General features: G+C 49.1%; 7 protein-coding genes across 7 annotated transcripts; 2 read left to right on the top strand and 5 right to left on the bottom strand.

Annotated features, from left to right (window-relative positions):
• Positions 1 to 62: 62 nt before the first annotated feature.
• On the bottom strand, positions 63 to 2,168 carry F4813DRAFT_381611 (uncharacterized protein; the record flags this gene model as incomplete). Its single annotated transcript, XM_049245701.1, has 1 exon — positions 63 to 2,168. One exon carries the CDS (start codon positions 2,166 to 2,168, stop codon positions 63 to 65), a length of 2,106 nt encoding a protein of 701 aa, XP_049098213.1.
• Positions 2,169 to 5,929: 3,761 nt separating this feature from the next.
• On the bottom strand, positions 5,930 to 8,114 carry F4813DRAFT_364786 (alpha/beta-hydrolase). Its single transcript, XM_049243851.1, has one exon. The coding sequence runs from the start codon at positions 7,715 to 7,717 to the stop codon at positions 6,101 to 6,103; it is 1,617 nt and encodes a 538-aa protein (XP_049098212.1). The 5' UTR covers positions 7,718 to 8,114; the 3' UTR covers positions 5,930 to 6,100.
• A 941-nt stretch (positions 8,115 to 9,055) lies between these two features.
• On the top strand, positions 9,056 to 10,829 carry F4813DRAFT_390929 (MFS general substrate transporter; the record flags this gene model as incomplete). The annotated part of the gene is made up of 3 exons (XM_049247083.1): positions 9,056 to 9,321; positions 9,384 to 9,550; positions 9,607 to 10,829. The coding sequence occupies 3 exons, from the start codon at positions 9,056 to 9,058 to the stop codon at positions 10,827 to 10,829; spliced, it is 1,656 nt and encodes a 551-aa protein (XP_049098211.1).
• A 340-nt stretch (positions 10,830 to 11,169) lies between these two features.
• F4813DRAFT_390928 (uncharacterized protein) lies at positions 11,170 to 12,577 on the top strand (the record flags this gene model as incomplete). The annotated part of the gene is made up of 2 exons (XM_049247082.1): positions 11,170 to 11,222; positions 11,293 to 12,577. 2 exons carry the CDS (start codon positions 11,170 to 11,172, stop codon positions 12,575 to 12,577), a joined length of 1,338 nt encoding a protein of 445 aa, XP_049098210.1.
• A 552-nt stretch (positions 12,578 to 13,129) lies between these two features.
• On the bottom strand, positions 13,130 to 14,390 carry F4813DRAFT_390927 (uncharacterized protein; the record flags this gene model as incomplete). Its single annotated transcript, XM_049247081.1, has 2 exons — positions 13,130 to 13,578; positions 13,634 to 14,390. The coding sequence occupies 2 exons, from the start codon at positions 14,388 to 14,390 to the stop codon at positions 13,130 to 13,132; spliced, it is 1,206 nt and encodes a 401-aa protein (XP_049098209.1).
• A 1,017-nt stretch (positions 14,391 to 15,407) lies between these two features.
• On the bottom strand, positions 15,408 to 16,475 carry F4813DRAFT_364776 (uncharacterized protein). The gene has a single exon (XM_049243850.1). It carries the CDS (start codon positions 16,295 to 16,297, stop codon positions 15,683 to 15,685), a length of 615 nt encoding a protein of 204 aa, XP_049098208.1. The 5' UTR covers positions 16,298 to 16,475; the 3' UTR covers positions 15,408 to 15,682.
• Positions 16,476 to 16,791: 316 nt separating this feature from the next.
• On the bottom strand, positions 16,792 to 21,455 carry F4813DRAFT_364768 (cytochrome P450). The gene is made up of 8 exons (XM_049243849.1): positions 20,539 to 21,455; positions 20,321 to 20,475; positions 20,221 to 20,260; positions 19,526 to 20,166; positions 19,187 to 19,441; positions 18,018 to 19,136; positions 17,764 to 17,954; positions 16,792 to 17,705 (listed from the first exon to the last, which is right to left on the bottom strand). The coding sequence occupies exons 1-8, from the start codon at positions 20,726 to 20,728 to the stop codon at positions 17,027 to 17,029; spliced, it is 3,270 nt and encodes a 1,089-aa protein (XP_049098207.1). The 5' UTR covers positions 20,729 to 21,455; the 3' UTR covers positions 16,792 to 17,026.
• Positions 21,456 to 21,634: the final 179 nt, after the last annotated feature.

Below are 21,634 nucleotides of genomic sequence, written 5' to 3'. Positions count from 1 at the left end.
GCCGCCTCCGTCCTTATTTAGTATTTCCTTTCTTTCTTGTGCACCCGCTCTTATTTATTTATTCATTCGTTTCTCCTTGTCTCCTTGTCTTTCCCCTTGTCTCTATCCTTATCCCGGTCCGAGTTTTCCCGCTCCCTATTACCCCTATCGCGCTCGCGCTCGCGCTCTCTCTCCTTCTCGCCCCGGTCCCGGTCCCGGTCCCGGCTTGCTGGAGAGGGACTGCTGGCCCTCGTCGGCATGTAGAAGTCGTAGCGGTCGGGGAACAGGATGATGTTGGCTAGACGCACGACTTCGGCTTCGGCGTGCGTGCTGCTACTTGTGTTGCTGCTTCTGCTGTCTCGGCTGCTGCTCCTGCTCGGCGCATCGACGTCCATGTCTACGTCTGCGTTTATCTTCTCCTTCGGCGCTACATGCTTGTGGTTGATGTTATTACTACTGCTGCCTTTGGTGCTGTTGTTGCTGCTGCTGGCTAGGTTCCACGGCGCAAGGCCCATGGCTTGCAATCCCTCCTCGCCGCCTACTTCCCGGATGTCTTTCTCACTAAGACGGCCGGTGTGCGGCGCCTCGCTGCCGAGACCCGTGCCGGTAGAGTCGAAGTCTGGACCTGGGTGGCCTCGCAGGAAAGCTTTACGCTGGCGTGCGAGGAATAGGGCGTTGGTTTGAGTCAGGGGTGCTGCGGGCGTGTAAACTAGCATAGAGGTTGTATCGCCGGCTCCGGGTTCGCTAGAGGATGTCTGCGGCCGGCTGCTACTGCGGTAGTTGGTGTTGGAGAATTGGTATGCCTGGTCCGGATGCCAAATTATATAGTCGCCAGCCTGTAGCGTAGGCGGCGTTACGAGACTCTTGTCGAGCTGCAAGTGAGGGTGCCACGGCGCTGTCACACGCTGTGCGTGACCTGGAACTGCGCCGTGTATTATTGTCGACTGGTCCTTGTCGAGGACCCAGTTCGATGCATCCAGGTACACATTCCATTCTTCTTCGCTGGCGCCCTGCTGAGGCGGTCCCTTCTTTGGTGAAAAGAAGGGCCGGAGAAGAAAATAAGCTGTTGATAGCTTTGGCGAAGGCAGCAGTCGAATCATCCCTGGCTCGACTACGGTCAACGCAAGAATGCCCTGGAATAGACGCAGCATAGAACACGCGCCTGCACCGTTGTATAAGTCAGACGTCGCGTTGATGCGTCCCGCCGGGTCCCACGCATCGTAGGATTCCCAGTCGCCCTTGAAGACTGCATCGTAAAGACCGCCACGTCCGTAGCCGTCCTGCTCCCAACGCTCCAGACTGCCGTTGTCGATCTGCGCGATCTGCGCAGACGATGCCGCAGCCGCAGCGGCGATCAAGGTATCCTCGTGCGTGGCAGCAAGGGCCCCATTTACGGTAAGGTGGCCGTTTGAGACCGACTCTATTCGGATTCGGTCCGCATACGTGATGGGGAACCTCGTCGCGAGTCGGTCGTCGTTGTTCGCGTTCCATAGCGACATGGCGAACCGCTGTGCCTGCAAAACATTAGGATGCGCGCGCGAGCGCACCTGTGCAGGAGTCCAGAAGAAGTCGAAACAAGTAGGATCCTGTGCTGGCGGCGGTTTATACTCGTGTTTCGTCTCGAGATACTTTTTGGTCTCCTCGACCCAAGAGCTCGCATCTGCAGAGGGAACAACGCCTTTTATGACGCCGATGCCGTGTCGCTTCAGCTGCTCTCCGAATGGGGCAACTTTGGCTGCATCTTCCATATCGGTGAAGTCGATTGACGGGATCAAACCGGAGCCGTGCTTTTCGATATACTTGATCTCTTCGCGCAGCGCGTCCAGAAGCCGTCCCCATGACGCTTCTAGCGCAGACTCGTGGCCTGCGACGAGACGCTTTTTAAGACTGCCAAATCGTGAGGGTAGAGGCACTGGCTGCGTGCCGTAAAACGATAATACTGGAGGCTCCATGCTCTTGGTAAAAGGCCTCTGCCTAGTTTTCGAATTCCTGCCTTCTTTATGGTCACCGTTTCTTGTCCTTTTGATCCCAATTACCCCTATTGATGGCGGAAATGATATTGTATTTATTCCTAGAGTTTTTGGTGGTATTGTTGTCGTCGTTGCTGCTGCTGTTGAAGTTGTCGTCGAGATCGTTGTCGCTATCGACGTAGAAGAGGAAGATGTTGTGGTGGATTTAGTTGCCGCCATTGTGACAGCAGGGCTACTTGGAGTTGTGGTGGCTGTCCCAGTCCCAACTCCAACTCCAACTCCAACTCCAGCGGCCGTGGCGGTAGCGGTAGCAGTAGCGGCAGCCATTGCGGCCTCGAATTTTGAGGGGAGTGCAGCGGCTGTGCGCTGTACCACATCTACGTTGGACATGCTCAGCCTTTTCCCTCTTTTCTCTTTTACCTGGTGCGTGCCCCCGTGTCTTGTGATCCTTCTGTCCCTTCAGTATGCTGTGACTCGGCCATTCAGATTCCGTGTTCTCTTCTTTTGCCCAACTAGACTGCTGGGTTACCGCGGGGTCGAGCAAGGACTAAATAGGTATGCCAAAGGCAAAGGCCTTTATTAACCAGGTTGAAGAAACCCTTTCTCCCTACCCCATGTCAATATCGGACTTGGCTGCCCCTCGCTCCCCCCCATTATCAGGGGTCTTCTCCCATGCGGCAGCCCGGCCCGAACAGGCATGGATACGGCGTACTCTTTTAGATTGAAGAGCCGGCACGTAGCTCCGCGGTCCAGCTTAGGCCAGCCAATACGGTTCCAACATAGGCCTAGCCCCCAGGCCCTCAGACTAGATTATTGGACCATTAGGGGGCCATTAGAGGACCATTTATTCTTTGACGGTCCGCCTTACTTGAAGCTAATGCTTGGTCGATCAGAGTTGACAACGACCGACAATGCCCAGATTAATTATCTTGAGGATCCCTAGGTGCATAGGGTCTTAGAAACAAACCTGTGGCTAACATCAAACCGGGACAAGAGAAAGAGAAGAAAAAAAAAACCTGGGGAAACCTAGGGCCACATTTTTGTCTCTTTTCTTCCAGACCACTCCGAGTCTCCGAAGCCACTACTATAACTTGTCAGGTTTATTCCGTCCACGACAGCTTGTTCCATCCCTATCGTAGACTTGCTATTGGTCGGGAATTTCAAACAAGGGAATTTCCCGTCGAATCTCATCCGGTTCATCTATTTTGCATGATCCCATGTAGTCCATCCAAGATGAGCTTTTACATACTGAGCCATGTCCCGAAGCGATCCATTAAGGAAAGAGATTCCCGACTTACCAAGACGGGACAGAATTCTTTCTCCTCTTCTTCTTCTTCTATTTACCTCTTCGCCGACCTTGTCTACCTTGACTACGTACTTTCAATTCATCCCCGAGAGATATATATCTCGAGCTCGCAACAGTGTTCTACCGGGACGCGGGCCACGTGCCGTTCGCCACCCAGCGCAAGAGATATCTTACCCCGAAACATCCCCTGCAAAAGACCGGACGTGTTTATATGTAGTCCTTGCAAGTCCTTGCAAAAGACCACGGACAAATAAAAAGAGACTATTCATTTCCCGAGAGGGAGGCTCGACATGAGCTTTTGTTGTTGTTGTTGTTGTTGTTGTTGTTGTTGTTGTTGTTGTTATTTAGTCTAGCCGTGCGTAACCCAGCGCTAAAGCTGCTTTGGATCCCTGTTTTTGTAAGTGGCCGAATCTAGTAATTATATCGTAGGAAACGCTACGGGTAGGCTAAGCGGCGGAAAGCAGGGCAGCTCTGCCAGGGCTTCCGACCTGCTGGGTCATGGGTAACGTTGCGAAGTTCGCATTTCTCCGTAGTTATATAGATCCTTTTCGTGGTTATAGCCCGAACACGCAGAGTTGCCTGCAGTTGTAGTACATAGCGCCGAGAGATCTTGTCCGTGGTAGTATACAGCTAAGCATGAGGTGAGGCAACATTCTAGAAGCTCTCGTAGGGCATCGAATTGGCAAGAAGGGTTCATGCAGTCGTCACTTTTAGCTTCCCTTAAAATCTCCAGGTCATTAGGTTACAGCTTGGTAAGAATATCGCTGGCTTACAAACAGTCTATTGAGGGTTGATTGCAGTACACCTATACCCCTAGCCCCTTTCGCCAAACGGCACGGATGTTTAGCCATGAGATAACGAAAAGCCGACACTGCATTTATTAGTTGACGTATTTATAATGCTATTAATGAGCATGACACATCTAACCGTATATACAATTCAAAGCGGAACGATGTTTAGCACGCTGTTATGCCGATCTATGACGCGAACTGCACGACTTACAAGGAGATAAGCTATACTGAGTCCACCAGTCCAACTTTTAATATATCCGTTCGAACTCGAAGCAACACTGCTATCGATTCCGTATGATCGTGATTAGTTTCAGTCATCCCACGGGAAGTCTGACGCACTGCAGCCTAAGCGAACTACATACTTCTAGATGTTGCATATGAGGTACCTAAGGCATGTATCAATGGCAGGGTGTGCTACTCCCAGGCGGCCGCAAGTCTGCAGTCTGTACTACCAGACCGGAAGCCTGGATACCTATCTTACAAGAAGCCGCAAGTGAAGCATGGATAAGAAGAACAGGTGAGAGGAGAGTTGAGTTGGCGTTATTCGGGATGGACAGCGTGGGGGTTTCGATCAGCTCGCTAGGCATCGATTTCCATACGGGCTCTTACACAAACGCAACCCTAACGGCTGCCGGGACGAGTTGCATACATGTAGGTAGATCCTTTAATATTCAATCGCCTTGCGACTGGGGACTCCGCCTCGCTTGCGTCATCGCGAAGCTATCCGTATGCGGCAACGCCCCCAACTCACCTCCTTCCGACGTGCCGGCAGCATGAGCAATCCTCGCCAAAGTGGGGGTCAGCTCCCCGGGGATCTTGATATATTTTCGGAACACCTTTCCTACCCCCCTCACGTGCTCGCTAACGTCTTTCTTAAGTCTTCCTGTTTCCACTCGTATGAATCTAGTCGCAAATGTTGATGATTCACGGCTGAGTAATGCTCTTCGTGAAGCTATCGTGGATCTGTATGCTTAGGAGTAATTCCACCAATGTAAGAGTGTAACGGGATATCCACATGGAGGCAGCCAGGTATCAAACCTATCGCTTAGAATTTCCAGCTGAGCCTATACTACCTTGCTATTCTAAGCATCGGCAGGGTAATGAGGAACAGAGCGTTAAAGACTTTCCACACGCTACCTAGTTCTAACAAAATCCTGTATGATAATTCTACTAGACTCATCTAGAGAGTCTCAAGCTGCAATAGTTCGAACGACGTCACATTTCGCTTCAGGGGGTGCAGTCGAGATCGTTCTGTGATAAGGCATATTAAATAAACTACGACGTCTAAGTAGTTTCCTATGATACTCGGCCCATATTACCGCAGCCTAGCTGTAAAGGGGAATAATAGATACATAAGAAGATGGGACGATGTGCAGATATCAAAACTTGCTATCGTCTCGAGCTAGTTATAATGTTCTAAATCCTGCAAAATATATGTACAGGCGTTTGTAGCTATGGCTACTAACTAAGCGAGTATGATAGAATATGCTATTGGTAGAATTATATGAAGACTTTAGTCAAGTATTTTCCTCTACATCTTATACGTAGTACATGTCCCGTTTCTAGCTATCTGCCCTATTAAACCTTCCATTTTTACACTTAACTACAATTAGAAGATACGAACTTCGGTATCATAACGTCGTCTAAGTATGCGTCGAACACCATCCAATAAAATGTTGTACAGATATCTAGAAACGAGCACCGGTCTAGAGATACAAGCAAGATAACCTACAGAGAAAGACGTAACTATTCCATTACAGGATAGCTCCTAGGAGCTAGTATTTTTACAACATCTTTCGTGGCACCAATTACTCACTTAGATAGGTACTGACGCCCCTTTTCCGTAGGTATCTACGATCAGCTCATCCTATGATAAGATATATCTTTCGATGTCATATGCCCATTAGATCGATTTAGATTAAGAGCTATTCATAGCTGCGGCAGCAGCTGATAGCCCACTGGACAGACGTGGAGCTATACTCTCAAGCCAGAGAACCAGCTTGGCACTGTGTTACAAACCAATTACCAAAATAACTATAGAGTAGTCTAGATCTTCACAAGAACCCCTCCACAGCCTTCCAGAAAGCTTCTGGATTCTCACACATGGGAAGGTGGCCCGCCTCTGGTACGACGGCCAGCTCGGCACCATCCTTTCCAAGAAGGCCCTTGAAGCCGTCCATGGCCTTGACCAACGCCCCCTTTCCGTCGCCCTCCCCAACGACCAGCAGTGCCGGGACCTGACATTCTTTCATCTGGGCTTTCATATCGTAGTCCCAGAGCGCCTGGCACCCGTACCTGAAGCCCTCGAGATTGTTCTTGGCAACCATATCCTCTACCCAGCGCACGGTTTCTTGCTTCTTCTCCATCGTATCGGGGTGGAACCAGCGCTCAACGGTCTGCTTTGCCAGTTTTTGGATACCAGGAACGCCGTCCTCGAGAGGAGTCTCGGCGATAGCGATACGCTGCTTCCACGCTTCCGTGTTTGCGGGGCTAGACGCTACATTGAAATCACACGCGATGAATCGCCCTAGCTTATCCGGATACTTGAGCGCGAACCGCAATGTCGTGGCTCCGCCCATAGATACGCCGATCAAGGTGTCTAGCTTGGGAATCCGTAGCGCAGATAGGACACTACTTAGATCGTCTGCTAGCGTGTTCAAGGTTGCGGGAACAGGGGGGGAAGGTATGCTGTGCCGGCCGCGAAAGTCATAGCGTAGAATGCGATACTGTGGTCTCTGCGCCTTCAGGATCTTTACTAAGGGATTCCACATGTCAAGTGAGGTAAGCAGCGAGTTGCAGAAAGCAATAACTGGCGCCTTGGGGTCCGGGTTGCCTTCGAGCTTGTAAGGGATCTCAAGCCCATCGGGATTCGTCACGTACGAGAAGATTGTTGAAGTAGCAGCTGAAGTGATAGTCTTATGGTCTGGGAATGTGAAGTTAGGCGTCGAGGGCTCGAGACGCGACAAATTGTGTAAATCGCGCGATGCCGGTCCAAAGACGTAGAACAGCTCGTACAGCCGTTGCGAGTTCACTGTTGCATACTTTTCTCGAATATCATTCCACCCGAGAGGGGATGATGTAAGCAGATGAGTTGCTGTTGCGAGCTCCGCCTTGGAAAACTCATGTAGCGCAATGAAGGAGATTGGCGAGCCAGACTCCAAGCTGGATGTTCTGAGGACCCGCGATCGTAGCCAGCCGGCTAACTTTGATATCGAAGACACGTGCTCCTTGAGCCACATACTGGTTTCTCTCTCAGCATCTGCCGTGTCGCTAAGCTTGAACTCCAACGAGAGCAGGAGTATGCTCTCGGCCTCGTCATCTGCCAACTGCTCGATTGGGATGAAGAGCGGAGACTCGGTTGCAGAGACGAGATCCCAGAAGTACCTCTTCACGTCTACCTGGCCAATAGTTTCGGCTTCTCTAGGCGATCTATTTGCGCGTAAAGACGTGTAAGTATCCGTCTCCAAGAGCGGCATAGACACGATGTCGTAGACGGCTAGAAACTCGGGCTCCTTTCCGTCTGCCGCCCGATAACGGAGGCCGTTCGAGAAGATCTGGGGCAGTCTGAGCCTCGTCGGGCCATGCTCATTGTTGTACCATTCATGAAACTGGTGTATCGGCAGCCCTAGCTTGGGCTGCATGGTAACGTAGAGCATTCCGGGATTGGCCATGGCGTCTAATAGGGGGTTGTTGTCTGTTAGCTCGGGTATGCAATAATAAGGAAATATCACTTTAGACCCCCTATAATGGAATTATTCATACTTACAAGATGGTTAGTTAATCGGTAATTGAAAACTTACCTGTAGGTACCTAGGTAACCTAGGTATGTAGGTACTAGGTAGGCTATGTATTTCGGTATTCGCACTTGTCTCTGGAATTTAAATCCCGAGTCTAAATTCTTCAACTCTTCTTCTATCACAACAATCTCAGTTCGTGGCAAAATTAATGAATTAGCAACAACCGGTCGTTAAGACAAGCGACGAAACATTCTCAAAGTTTGCCAAGGATTCGTGCATACACAGCGACAGGACATCACATCGGTAGAGCCTCAGAAGGCGAACCTAAAATATACGGCAATGCCGTCGGCAAATGTCGCCGGCTAAGTGGAGAGAAGGTCATATGTATGGAATATGGTGACCCCGAATCTAGCGTATACTATTATATGCACCTATATCCGAGCATATATATATTCGAGCACTCGAAACATCCACACTTTTACTTGGCATCTGCAATGAAACGAGCTGGAGCCTCAAATAGTTCTACTTTGCCTTCTCGTTTATTCTACCCTGAGCTCATGCGATCCTGCTTAAAATATGTCACGATACGGTAAGCGTTTATAAATCCTAAGAAAGGGGTCTCTCGTCGGTAGTTCAGTTTGTCCACCATGAGCATGGTTCAAGTTATTATTGCCGAGTACCGATTATTCATACAGAGTAACCGGTGTAGCAAACGTGTAGAGCAAGTATTGTTCTATGCTTGCGCATGAACTATCCAATTGTCATATCATGACATGATACGGTAGAGTCTTATGTGCACATAACTCTACATAACAAACAGTTCTCTATAGCAAAAACGTGAGTGATATGAGAGGGTTTGGGCATATCCAAGGTAATAAGTATGCTCGGAAGGATTGTCGTATGTCCCAGTATGACTTCGATACGGCTAACCTCTAATCGATGTAAACATTCCGACTTGGAGATGGAGAGGCGTAAAACAGCTATACTTTACGTTTTCTTATTAGTTAGTTGCCCCTAATATGGCCGACCAACATGTCTAGAGTGCGGCGATCTGACATAGAAAACCTTCCGAACGGAAGCAATTTGTCCCCATAATAACCTCATCCGCTCCGATGAGTATCTAAACCTTCCGATTCAGCAGCGCTGGATGTTTTCTTTCTCTGAATATCCCTCCGTATCTCTTCCTTTAAAAGACGTCATGGCAACTATCGTCTATAGCCGCGGAGATGGATATCATCGACAGCGAAACGATTGGAAGCCCCCTAAATCAAAATGCAACCCGACTCGAATCGCGAGACATCCTTTCCAGAAATGACAAATAGCGATGCCGGTGTGCGGAATCCCAACGAGCCCGGCGCCTTTGATGAGAAGCCGCAAAGAGGCTTGCGGTTCTGGGCTATCATCATCGCGCTATGTACGGTCTCTTTGCTCTCTGCTGCCGAGAATACTGTCGTCGTCACTGCCCTACCTACAATCGTCGAGAAGCTTAATGTCGGTCAGGACTACGTGTGGATTAGCAATGTCTTCTTTCTAACTAGGTAAGAATATGTCAGAATGAACTCATCCGACGTCAAGAAGCTAATCGAAGTGACGGAACAAGCGCGGTTATCCAGCCTTTATGTGGGCAATTATCCAACCTCTTCGGGCGACGTCGCTTGGCCCTGTCTATTGTCGCCATCTATATCATAGGCAGCGGAATATGCGGCGGTGCGAGAAACTCAGCTATGTTAATATCCGGAAGAGCAATCCAGGGAATGGGCTCAGGTGGTACGTTCAAGCTAATTCGTTTAACGATGCATGAGAATCTGACCGGTGCTAATTAGGCATTAACATGATCATCGATGTCATCGTATCAGATCTCGTCCCATTAAAGCAGCGCGGCAATTTTATCGCAATAATCATAGCCATATACGGTATCGGGACGACTCTAGGGCCATTCATAGGCGGTGTTATCGTCGAAAACACATCGTGGAGGTGGGTGTTTTATATTAACTTGCCTATTGGCGGTTTAGCATTCATACTCCTATTTTTATTCCTCCGCGTCAAATGGGATAGGTCTACGACAGCCTATGAGAAGATGCGGCAAATCGACTATATCGGCAATGGAATCCTAATTACATCTACAGTGTCTATTCTGATCGCTCTGACCTGGGCGGACGTGTTATATCCTTGGAAGTCATGGCACATCCTGGTACCCCTGATGGTTGGAGTTGGCGGCCTTGTGCTGTTCGTGGCTTTTGAAGGCTTGCCCTTCGTGGCTGATCCAGTCATGCCTCTTCGTTTGTTTAACAACCGCACTGCTGTCATCGTATTTGTTGTCTCCTTTTTGAGCTCGGCTGAGAATTACTGGCAGTTCTTTTTCATTCCGCTCTACTTCCAAGGCGTTCGGTTATCCTCGCCCTCGCAGTCTGGCGTGGAATTGCTAGTATACAGTCTCGTAGGGATACCGGGGGCGGCTGTCGCACTATTGATGCTGTCTAGATGGGGTCGATACAAGATTATTCACATTATTGGCTCCGCCATGTTCACCCTTGGAGTAGGCCTCCTCAGCATCATGGACCAAAACACTAGCACGGCGGCTTGGATATGGATTAATATAGTAACAGCCCTGGGGACCAGTATGCTCACGAATACGTTACTCCCTGCCTTTCAGGCCTCGATCAAAGAAGTAGACCAAGCGGCTGCTACGGCAAGCTGGAACTTTATCCGAAGCTTCGGCAATGTATGGGGCGTGGCAATCGCGGCGGCCATCTTCAACAGCTTTACTGCGTCGTACGGGCCAGTGGTCGAAGACCCTAGAGCCAGAGCGCTGTTGATGTCGGGGAATTCGTATGCAAGCGCGACAAAGGCATTCGTGGAATCGTTTGAGGAACCTGTGAGGCAGCAAATCAGGACCGTCTTCACGCTGTCTCTTCAGAAGGTGTTCTTGATTGGAATACCGCTCTCTGGGGTTGTTTTCCTCTCAGTTCTCTTTGAAAAGGAAATCAAGTTGAGAACGGAGTTGAAAACCGAGTTTGGTCTCGAAGAACGAGAGACCGCTGAATGATAATTTTATGTATCTTTAAATTTTCGACATTCCTCTTATTTAATGAACAAGTAAAAATATCCCTCGTTTTTATAAGTCCAGGTGTATGTCTTCATGCTATTCGTACCGGCTACCTATTAGAATAGAAAGGAGACGTCCGTGCGAGATGATGGCTCGGCGGTCTTTTAACAGGAATAGGATTCGAATTGTACGTACAGTCCGCGCGGTGGTGAGATCAGATTATGTAATAACATTCTCATTTGATTTTGATTTCCAATTAACTTATAGCCAAGCCGTAATTGTAATCCTTCTCCCTCGAGATCCTCGGACCTCTATTGCAAGATCCTGTAGATGTCATGAGATGGCGACAACTCCTCACCCTAGATCGAGCCTACGGCGTACTGCTTGTGACCGGTATATCCCTATGATTTCTGAGATATGACTACCTGTTATGTCTAACATAAACTCACATTTAATCTAATAGGTGCCGGCATTCGAAGTTGAGGTGTTTGCGCGATGAGAACCAGGAGAAATGCACACGTTGCTTACGCCTTGATCTATGCTGTTCAGTCGCGCCGGCCAAGCCACCAGGACGCCCGCGAAAAGTGGTCTCATCACAAACCACAATAAGCGACTTGGCAGCTGAAGCAAGTGTATCTCCTGTTCAAATATTAGCATGCAAAAGTCATAATACCCCAAGAACCCGGAGTGGCATACCGCCAAGCCAGAGTCCATATAATCTATTATTACCAAGACTTGATAACCTTCCACAAGTCAACAATTTATTCAACGAGACGCCATCGCTACCCCAAAGCGATGTAAACAACTTCGACTTAAATCCGATACTACCGCTTTCCGAGCATAGGACCCCTGAATGGGATGAAGCGATCCGACTTAACTCCGGATGTTCCGCGGCCAGGGATCCCCTAGAGGTACACAGCCTCTTTACGGCGAAGCTGGACCGTCACGAATGTCTCAAAGAGCTCTCCCAGCTTAACGTCGACCTTCATGCTCATTGGCGAGCCCTCCAAGAATTAGACGAAAGCGGCAGTGTAAACTTTGTCACGTTCTGCGATCATCCGCCTCCCCCGTCCGGGGATGGGGTTTCGCTTGCTGAGAAATTGCTTATTATGGCGCAAAGATTCCAGCAGACCATCACGAACCTCGTCTGGGTTGTTAAGCACGAACCCAAGCCGTTACAGCAACCTGGACATGTCGTCGCTGACGATGGGATCGCAACCGATTTTTCTTCGTCTTACCTTGCAGAACCCTTATTAGGGCCTCTGGGTCGGGAGGATAGTTGCCAAACCACTTTTGGAGATATACTGACCGAACAAGACGTGCCATTGACATCTCCGTTCGTCTGCGTCATCGTAAGCTGCTACGTGCAGATAATCAACCTTTGGGAAGTCATGTTCTTCCACGCACACCGGCGAGCTATCGGTATCGACCGATACCCCCTTACCCTCTCCGATCCCAGCAAGGGCGTCCAGTTAGGCGCCTTCTACGTGTTCAGCGGGAGACTAGCGAGCATGTTCTATTGCCAAGCGGTGCTGTATTTTCTCGACAGCATCGACCGGGGCCTAGGCATATTGCCGGAGCAGAGGCAACAGGGCGGTTCGGGTCTGATATCCCATGCCCGCCATTTCGATATGCTCCAGAAAGAGCTTGGTGGACAGGTCACCGAGGGAGTGAACGAACGGGTCCGGGGGTTGAAGGATATGGTTGAGAAAGCCAGGCTGCATACCGTACAAGAGTCGGGGATTTAGGCTCTTACGATATCTTACTCCCATCACGTATTCTCAAGTGTGCTTGGCTTCTAACGACGTATATGCATGTGTCTATTGAAGCAGGACAGCAATGTGGAGGTACCGAGCACAATAATACAGGGGTATTATCAATTAACTACTAACAACGTGTGCTTAGTCTTTGCTAGAGCATATCACAGATCCCATCATGACCCGAAACTTTGTATTATAGGGTATTTGTCTAGCTAGCGCAAAAAAAAAAAAAGGAGCAAGCTCTATAGACTCTGTCACTCTTTGCGATGCGAGAACTCGGGAGCAAAGCCACCGAAATCTGCAATGTTGTTCCCTGCCGTTTTTTATGATTCGTAAGATATTTCGTGAGAAGAATCATCGCTTCCGGAGACCCTGGTTGTGACCGATAACGCCTGCAACGATTGGGTATCAACACCTGGAAATGAAGAATAAACAAGGGAAACAAAGGTATCCTTTGGGATCCGGTACGCCATGCTGTGTATGTTTTATTACTTAGGATCCGTCCGAGAAGGGATAATGATATAAGCACCACCAAACGTGCTACGTGTGTAGCGTCGGAAAGGGTACCTCCATGGTGAACTCAAACTTCGACTTGCCACCGTCGCCGAAGACTACAGGAAGACCGCTGTATAACTTGGTATCAGGGGCGGGTGTGTCACCGATGCTCATCTTCCTGAAGCTATCCGTAAGGCTGACACCTCGTGTTTTCTGACGTTTATAGGCCGAGGTGACTCGACCCGATATTGGCTCTTGCTGCTTCGCAGGGACTAGCTCGTCAGTATCCCATTCGCAGGTCAATACCTTGAATTTGACCTTCTCAGGGTCCGCCTGACCTTTAGAATACTTCTGACAATAGGCGATGTAGTTCTCGCGAACCCACGAGAGGGTGCGGAAGACGTGAGTGTTAACCTTGCAGAGTTGAGGGTCAACTTCGTAGTATGTGCGTCCCCCCTCCCCACTAGCAAAGCTCTCGCCCTTATCCCCACATGCTTATTCTGTTGTCAGTTGCGAGCAGAGAGTAATTTTGACTTGCTATTTACGTACCTCGCTTTGCAAAGATGCACGAAGTTGGCTTAGACTTGTCGCGCTGCTTTCGAACCGCTAGGCAGTCCATGAAGTAGAAAGACTCGAGATTCTTGAACAGGGCAGCAAACTCGTACGCGTGTCGCGGACGCATATTGCCGTGATCGCGGTGATAGGTGTGGATAATACCACAAGTACGACAGACACGGCATTCGTCATCCCACTTCGTACTGTAACGAATAGCCACGCGGCGAATTTTAGCTAGCTGATCTTGATCTAAACGCTCAGCCCAGAGACCTAGAGAGCGGGACCAGGTGGCACCTGGATAGTCGAAGCACACAATATCTAAAGATCCTGCCAAGTGGACAAGACGGCCACTGTCGAGAGTTAGGTTTCCTTGACGTTCGATTAGGTTTTCAACTAGCTTCTTCGCCTCGTTGCAAGCCAGTGACAACTGGGTGAAAGTCTTGTTCATGGTAAGATAGTACGACTTGTCAGCTGCTGGGAAGGGATATACGGGTTTGAGAGTGCTGGTGAATTTAGACTTCTTGATATCCCCTCCCATCTTAGGTGCGTACTGGGGACCCAGAGAATTAAAGTCGTTAGGCGTATCTGGGGCATCGTCATTCTCCTCGAACTTTAGAAAATGGATACCGGGAGTATAGATAATCTCTTCCCAAATCTGATGGCGGATATCAAACGGGAATCTGGCAAAACAAGCAAAACGCTGTAGATCAACCGGCATAGCTAGACGGACAGGGGATGATGAAGACGACATATTTATTGTTGAACGACGGTAATTAAGATGGACTTGATAGTTTTAGACAGGTGTCAGGTGGGTGGTTATCGGCTAAGAGGAGTAAGAACGACAGTAGTAAAGGCGGCGTCCCGAACTGATATCGTTCCTAGTTTAACGAGGCTGCTCTGAATTGATGGACCCAGTTCGGGTATTGCAGGAGAGGAAATCAAGGTCGGCAGAGTAAGATCCAGATAATCTAGATGGTTCATATCCCAGCCAATGAATGAGGGGTGGATGACGAGGCGTAGACACCTCAAGGGCTCATGTCGTACTCGAAAAGATAATCCGTAGAATCACGATTGTAGACGCGTTGGAGGGGGAGGGAGCGGGGGGAGTGGCATGGACAAACAAAAGATGATCCGGGAGGGCTGGAAGTAAAGGTGGAAAAGGTGAAGTAGAAGGAGGTTAAGAGTTGATAAGCTTGGATGGAATAAAGCTTTAGGAAAAGAAGTTAAAATTGTGAAGTACCTACGTACCTTGGTTGCGCGTTGTATTCAGGTGCCATCCAACAAGGTACCTAAGGCGTACAGCAGCAGCATGCAGCATTCATAATTATAATGCTGTGTCATATGCATCTAACCTGCATACTTATACGTATTATGTCGCTACCACAGGCCAAAATAGATGAGGCTGAAATCTAAGTTAGGTTAGGTACCTGAATGCCCTAAGAAGACTTGCAGTCGCAGCTAGATTCAATGATTTGGGGACCTTCAGGGGAACCCCGCTGTTGAGGGGTAGGTACCAGGCAGTCCAGATGGTGGGATGGTGGGGCTCAGATCTGTAAGTAACCCCGCTTAAATGGGACCTCAGTCTAATGACACAGTCTTACCCCAGTACCTTAATAGTCAAGTCAAGCCTAATTTAGTATAGCTCTATACTTGCTCGATGACTGTATGTATAACTATGGAAATAACGAACTAACCTAAGTAAATTGTACCCAGCTACATGTACGTCAGGCTCTACATGTATTTAATACCCAACCTTTGCACACATTTGCATATTACAACTCTTTTAAATGATACCTCACCTTGCAGTCCAAGTGTTCATCATGGACATATCCCCTTCATCCAGCATATCTTGGAGATTAGAGGAATGAATATGCTCACGCTTAAAGCGTCTGGTCGATATCGAATAGCTTCAATTTACTCATTAAAATAACTAATTTATACCCCACCATCTTCGTGAAGACTTTAGACGATAACAATGCTCTCATACGATCAGGCCTCGACACCTATACAAATGCCTTCCCAACTAAGCTAACTTAGGGTGGCTTATATCTCCATATCGACTGTCTCACTTTGGAAAGGCCCCCGAAATGCGTCGTCACTGGCGCCAGCTTTCTCCAGGGAAGCCTTAGTAACGGCGTCGGCCTTTGACAGCCAGACACCCATCCACTCTCCTGCACAAGCGACCCTCACTTTGCCACGTAGCTCCTCCAGTGGCACGATAGGATCCTTGAGCTCTAGGACCTGCTCTTTAATATGGCCCGCCCCGATCTCGACTAGGGCGTCCGGCCCCGGCGGCATTTTACGCCTGACCTGGATTGTCGGAATCTGAATGGGGCTGTCGTTATCGGCGTGTACAAAAGACACGAGGCCTAACTGTAACGCTAACGGATCCAGAGGGGAGTTCCAGGACAGGATCGTCACGGCGCTAGAGTGCGTATTGGTGACAGTGACTGCTAGCTTCGGCGTGGAGGACGATGCGCTGCTGACTTGGCGGACTGACACTTTCAGTTTCGAGATGACGTCGCCCGTGTCTGACATGTTCACGATGGCTGGATCGGGATCGTTAAATTTACCGGCGCTCCGGAAGAAGAGGATCAGTATAGTGAACAGAACCAACGATAGAACTAATCGACTTTGGTTTAATTGTGTGATACCCATAGATGATACTAGGATAAGCACCTAATGTATGAGGACTTGACGGACACTACGATAAAAGCTTGATTTTTATTTTTGAGAGGACAGCATTAACTAACGCTGGTTTAGATGAGAAAGTCGGGCCTCAGCAACTATTTTATAGATGACCGCAAACAATGATTGCTACATACCTTATACGTTCAACAATTGTCATGCTGTATTACAAGATGATTATTATTCTTTAACATGCGATAAGTAACATCGATGCCTCGAAAGACTGCGTCATCGTAACAAATCTAAGAACCAGCTTCTCGATTAGGCGCACTCGTCCGATACTTATCGGCCTATCTTGCTACCTTCGCTCCAAATGCGACACCATGACCGTGGATAAATATCGTGCCAAGCCCCTCCGCCGGAAATTTTAAGTGTTCTAGAATCATCGTAGGATGGGTTGCAATTGGTCACTGCATGCCTTGCATACCATGGAGAGCCTCGACTACATGAAAGTCACCTTATAATTATAAAAAAAATTTTCTTTTTAAATATCGATATGTATCAATTTGTAGCCAACTCTCCACTAAAGAGAGCATAGAATACCACTCTAATCTCTAATCACTTCTTTTCTAACCCTCAGCTAACCGCCATATGTGCAAATATTCAGTCTATATGAGGTATATATGAAATCTAGTCAAAATGCAATAGTCTTTCTCCGCCAAGGTATCAAACAGTATCTACAACAACATACAAACATGCTTAGTCGAACACGTCCGTAGCATACCGGGTATTCCGCATGCCTTCCCACCACCGAGCCGCCTGCTCGTCCGTCACGTCCTTGCCGTGAGTCTCCTGCGCACCCTTCTTGATGAGCTCGACAATGGCTTCCTTAACGCCGTCGCCAACGGCACGGGATCCGCAGATATACAGCTTAGCACCCTCGCGCCAAAGCTTCAAGAGATCGTCTTCGGATGCTCGCAGCGCGTCTTGCACGTATCGGTTTCCGCCCGCCGCCTCGGGCTTGCGGCTAAATGCCCGGTGTACCTTCACGGCTCCGGCGCTCTCCCACTCTGCTAACTCGTCGGCGTAGAGATCGTCGCGGCCTGGTTCGCGGGATCCGGTGAATAGGAGAGCGGGTGCGACTTTGCGGCCGGCGGCGATCATGGACGCGCGCTCTTGGACGAAGCCCCGGAAGGGAGCTAGGCCTGTGCCTGCGCCCACGCAGATGACTGGTGTGTTCTCGACATCTTGCGGCAGGTGGAATGCTGCGTGAGAGGGGCGGACGGCGATGTGAAGCTTGTCGCCCGGTGCGAGAGATGCTAGGTACGAGGATGCTACACCGACGTATGTGCCCTGGCCGGACTTGGACGGGGCTTCGAGGACCGAGAAGGTCAGGGTTACGTGAGATGGGTTCCATAGAGGCGAGGAAGAGATGGAACTGATTGATGTTAGCATTATATTCGACTGTTAGGTTACGAAGGGACTAGGCCACGTACTATTGCCGCACACGCATAGGCGGGAGCATAGCGAGGAAAGCGCCCAGCGGTAATTCAACGGAGGTGTACTTCTCAAGTAGGTCTAGCACTGAGATACGCTTGTTGAACGCCTCTTCGGAGTCCTTTGCAAGATTCTTCAGAGCTTCTTTCTCAGCTTCGTCTTTCGCGGCTTCAGCTAGAGTACTTATATTCTACGATGTTGTTAGTTGGGTTCCTGAAGATACAAGATTAAGATATGCAGTCTTTTAGCTTACCCTCTTTGTTGCCGGTTGGGATAGTTCCACGTAAGCGCCGAAGATGTCGTGGGCGGGCAGTGATGCGTCAGTTGGGAGGGAGGTTATTCCGTCGCTGTTGATGGTAATATGCGCATCCCATGGAAGATGGAACTTACGCATGGCCCTCTCGACGATCTGCTTAGGGTTGATGGGCAGGACCGCCAGGTAGTCACCAGCTCGGTATGTTTCGTCGCTTGGAAGCACGATTTCGATGTGCTTCTTAACGGGTTCTCCTTCAGCTGTCAACGTGCGAGTGTCAACTACTAAGCCTTCCATAACGTCCTGTCGGAGGGTAGATGTGCGTGGGCTCGTCACTGATACTTTCAGGCCAGAAGCCGGCGATAGGTCAGCCTCAACCTCAGATGTACCGTATTGCTTGTTAAGCGATGACCAAAGCACCTCATCCTCCCAAGCTTCAAAGTCCGCAAAAGCGTCACCGTTTCCAACGTCGGTGAGTCCCAAATTGGCGATGCGAGTAGCGCCGCCTTCTTCGAGTTTGCTATCTATGAGCTTCGGTATCCTGTGGAAGGTCTGAGCCCAGTCGTGGTGACCGACACCGAAGACGGTGTATTGCACGCCTTCAAATGCAGTCTTGTCTTTGATACTCTCTAGCCAAGACACGAAATGAGCAGCGTTATCCGGTGGTGCCCCCTCGTATGAAGCGGTGACTATGACGACCGGTTGGTCTTTAGGTAGGTTTCCATTCGCAGTATCCAAGATATCAAGCTTGGAAACCTTGTATCCCTGGCGCGATGCGTCGCTAGCTACTCTCTGGGCGAGGGCCTCGCAAGTGCCGCTGTTGCTTCCATACAGGATTGTAATAGGCTTTCCGCTACCGTCAGCGGCAGATGTCGAAGAGTTATTGAAAGAGAGTCCTTCCGCTGGTGATTCGGGTGTTCCAGCCAGGCGATGCTCCAGTCGGCCCGGAGTCATGCCGTCGCGGAGGGTTGCCCTCATGCGGAAGCCCTTCGGTTTGATGGTCAATGTCTGCTTAATAGCCAGGGTATAAGATGGGTCGTCAAGGACGAAGTTGAAATTTTGCAAAAGCATAGCTATGGCCAAAGTGGCCTCCTGCCAGGCAAACGGACGACCGATACACTAATAGGGTGTTAGTAACGTGCTAATATTCATACGGCGTCATCACTTACGGCTCGAAGGCCGTTGCCAAAAGGCTTCCACGCGTTTTTGGGAAGCTTGTTGAACGGCTCGTCCAGCATGCGCTCCGGCTTAAACTCCTCGGCATCCTCGCCGTATATAGCCGGGTCTACGTGCATCTTCTTCACCATGAGAACAGTCATCTCGCCCTTCTTTACCGGGTACTTTCCGGCGAGAAGAGTATCCTCCCTAGGTGTGACACCGATCTGGGGAATGGGAGAACATAATCTTAGGGTTTCACGCATCACCTAAATGTGCGTTAGTACAATCTTTTCTCCGTGCTGGCTGATATGCATGTGAGGTAATATAGGGACTCTATATTCTCGACTTACAGCTACAATGTACGGGAGCTTAGACATGTGTTCGACCGTGATGGGACCTTTCCCGATAACAGTGTCGACCTCTTGTTGGGCCTTTCGGTAAGCCTCGGGGTGTTTTAAGAGTTCAAAGAACACAAACGATAGCAACCCTGAGGTCGTTTCGTGACCGGCGATGAGGAATGTAATCAAGTTGTCAGTGATACTCGTGTCAGTCATGTGCTGTCCAGTTTTCGGGTCCACGCCGTCAAGCATGGCACTGAGAAGATCCTTCCGGCTAGAAGGGTTGCGTTTACGCTCTTGGAGAACTTCATCGGACGTTCTTCGCAAGACCTCGATATCCTCCCAGTACTTGGCGTCTTCATTTCGGTAAAACCAGGTGGGCATTGTTCTGTTCGGCCTGTTGCCGGACTCGGTGAGGAAATCACCCATGGCTGCAACGAACGGGTGAAGTTCTGAGGTATAGTAGCTGTTGAACCGATAGCCCATCGAGCAGAGAGCGAGTGTGTCAAGCGCAAGACGAGTAAAATCTTCAGTAACGTCGATCGGGTTTGAAGGTCCATATCGAGCCCATTTCATAGAGAGCTGAGTTGCAATCTCGTGCATCTCGTCAAACATGCCCCGGATTGATAAGGGGCCAAATGCAGGCATCAAAACTGTCTAATGTAAGTATAACCAGTTAAAGTTTCTTGGGGCTCTGTTAGACGAACCTCGATGAGCGATACCCCAATTAGGCTCTTCTGGCCGGGCCTATGGTCTTGATTAACGTCTCGTGCCACCAATGTTCGGTATGAGCTGGAGCTAACTCACTGTGAATAAACCATCATGAACACCATTTCGAATTTCATTAAGAGCAGACTTGGGAATTTTAACAAAACGCTGCTCATCGCAAAGCTCATCCACGAGACGATGACTTGAAGAAACTACCAGCGACCTTCCAGGAAGGCGAAGTCGGTATATCTCACCTGTATGAAGACATTAGTTTGAAGATCCGAACAAAAATGGGGACTCGTTCTGGTGATACTCACCATACTTATCGGCGAGCGAAATAAATGAGCGTAAGGGGAGTTCTCGATCGATCTCGGTAACGTGGCCTAGGAAAGGTAGACTTGGTGGCTCTGGGATAGGGGTTATTTCTGACATTGTGTCACTTTCACTGTTGCTAGGATCACTGCTGCTTTGTCGAAGAGTTAGGATTGAAGGCCACTCGATGTTCATACTGTCCAAAGCAAATCGTCTCTAGGATAGGAACCCTAGAGACTTTATATGTATAAGAACGTTATAGGAATGTTATATGTATTCGTGTACTATAGAGCTCAGCCTCCGGTAGGCTTTGGTAAACTCCGAATTGCCGTCGGTATTGGAACTTGTGGCTACCTGGGTTGGTGACCTAGGATAGGAGGTAGTCAGCCGTGAGTCGTCAGGATTACGAATTGGACAGGCCGATTTAGTTGACGCAAACAAGTAAGCGAAGGAAATATGAGCAACCGGGTTAACAAAGATATTTTCTCATTCGATTTATTGCGTACCTAGCTATGATAGCTATGATAGCTATGATATGTCCTACTTAGTCATGAGTGTTTTTTATTTTCTTCTCATTTTTATTCTCTCAAGTCATGCTGAATGAACCGAGGCATGTTCCTATTTTGTCGATCCACTTGGGCCGTGACGAAACAGAAAGGTCGCAATACGCATCTTCAAGTCTTGACTTCATAGGTTATCCACTTGACTACCAATGACTACCAATAATTAGCTTCTATTATGCCAGGCTTCCCTGTCATGTTTATAAGTAACTCTGCCATGTGCCGACCATTGAAAGAGCTGGGATCCGTATTGTGCGCTAAGAAAGGCGGTCCGTATCGATTATAGTGCATTAGTGTACTATGTATAAGAAACATTGCTATCTATGTGGCAATCCCGCTTGCATGAGGTAAGGTAGTTGGACGGAAATGAGAAGATGAGTAAGTGAACCTCGGTTGTTTTGGCCAAGTCCAGCAGGTTTTTTTTATGGGTAGGCTGATAACCAGGCACTAAAACAACGGGATAGCCGTGGCGTACCTATCCTATTACCTATCCGATAACTATAGTGTACATTTATTGATATCAGATTAGGTAGGTTAGGTA

The sequence above is a fragment of the Daldinia decipiens genome (assembly GCF_022478715.1).
Source record: "Daldinia decipiens strain CBS 113046 unplaced genomic scaffold F4813scaffold_24, whole genome shotgun sequence".
In the NCBI taxonomy this organism is placed as follows: Eukaryota; Fungi; Ascomycota; class Sordariomycetes; order Xylariales; family Hypoxylaceae; genus Daldinia; species Daldinia decipiens.
This window is presented reverse-complemented; position numbering and strand designations above follow the sequence as displayed.

Coding starts and splice junctions, on each gene's coding strand:
- F4813DRAFT_364786 (XM_049243851.1), bottom strand. CDS start 7,717: ATGGCCAATCCCGGAATGCTCTACGTTACCATGCAGCCCAAGCTAGGG.
- F4813DRAFT_364776 (XM_049243850.1), bottom strand. CDS start 16,297: ATGGGTATCACACAATTAAACCAAAGTCGATTAGTTCTATCGTTGGTT.
- F4813DRAFT_364768 (XM_049243849.1), bottom strand. CDS start 20,728: ATGAACATCGAGTGGCCTTCAATCCTAACTCTTCGACAAAGCAGCAGT. Junction 20,167..20,220: donor TTGGGGTATCGCTCATCGAG/GTTCGTCTAACA, acceptor TACATTAGACAG/TTTTGATGCCTGCATTTGGC. Junction 19,442..19,525: donor AGCTCCCGTACATTGTAGCT/GTAAGTCGAGAA, acceptor ACGCACATTTAG/GTGATGCGTGAAACCCTAAG.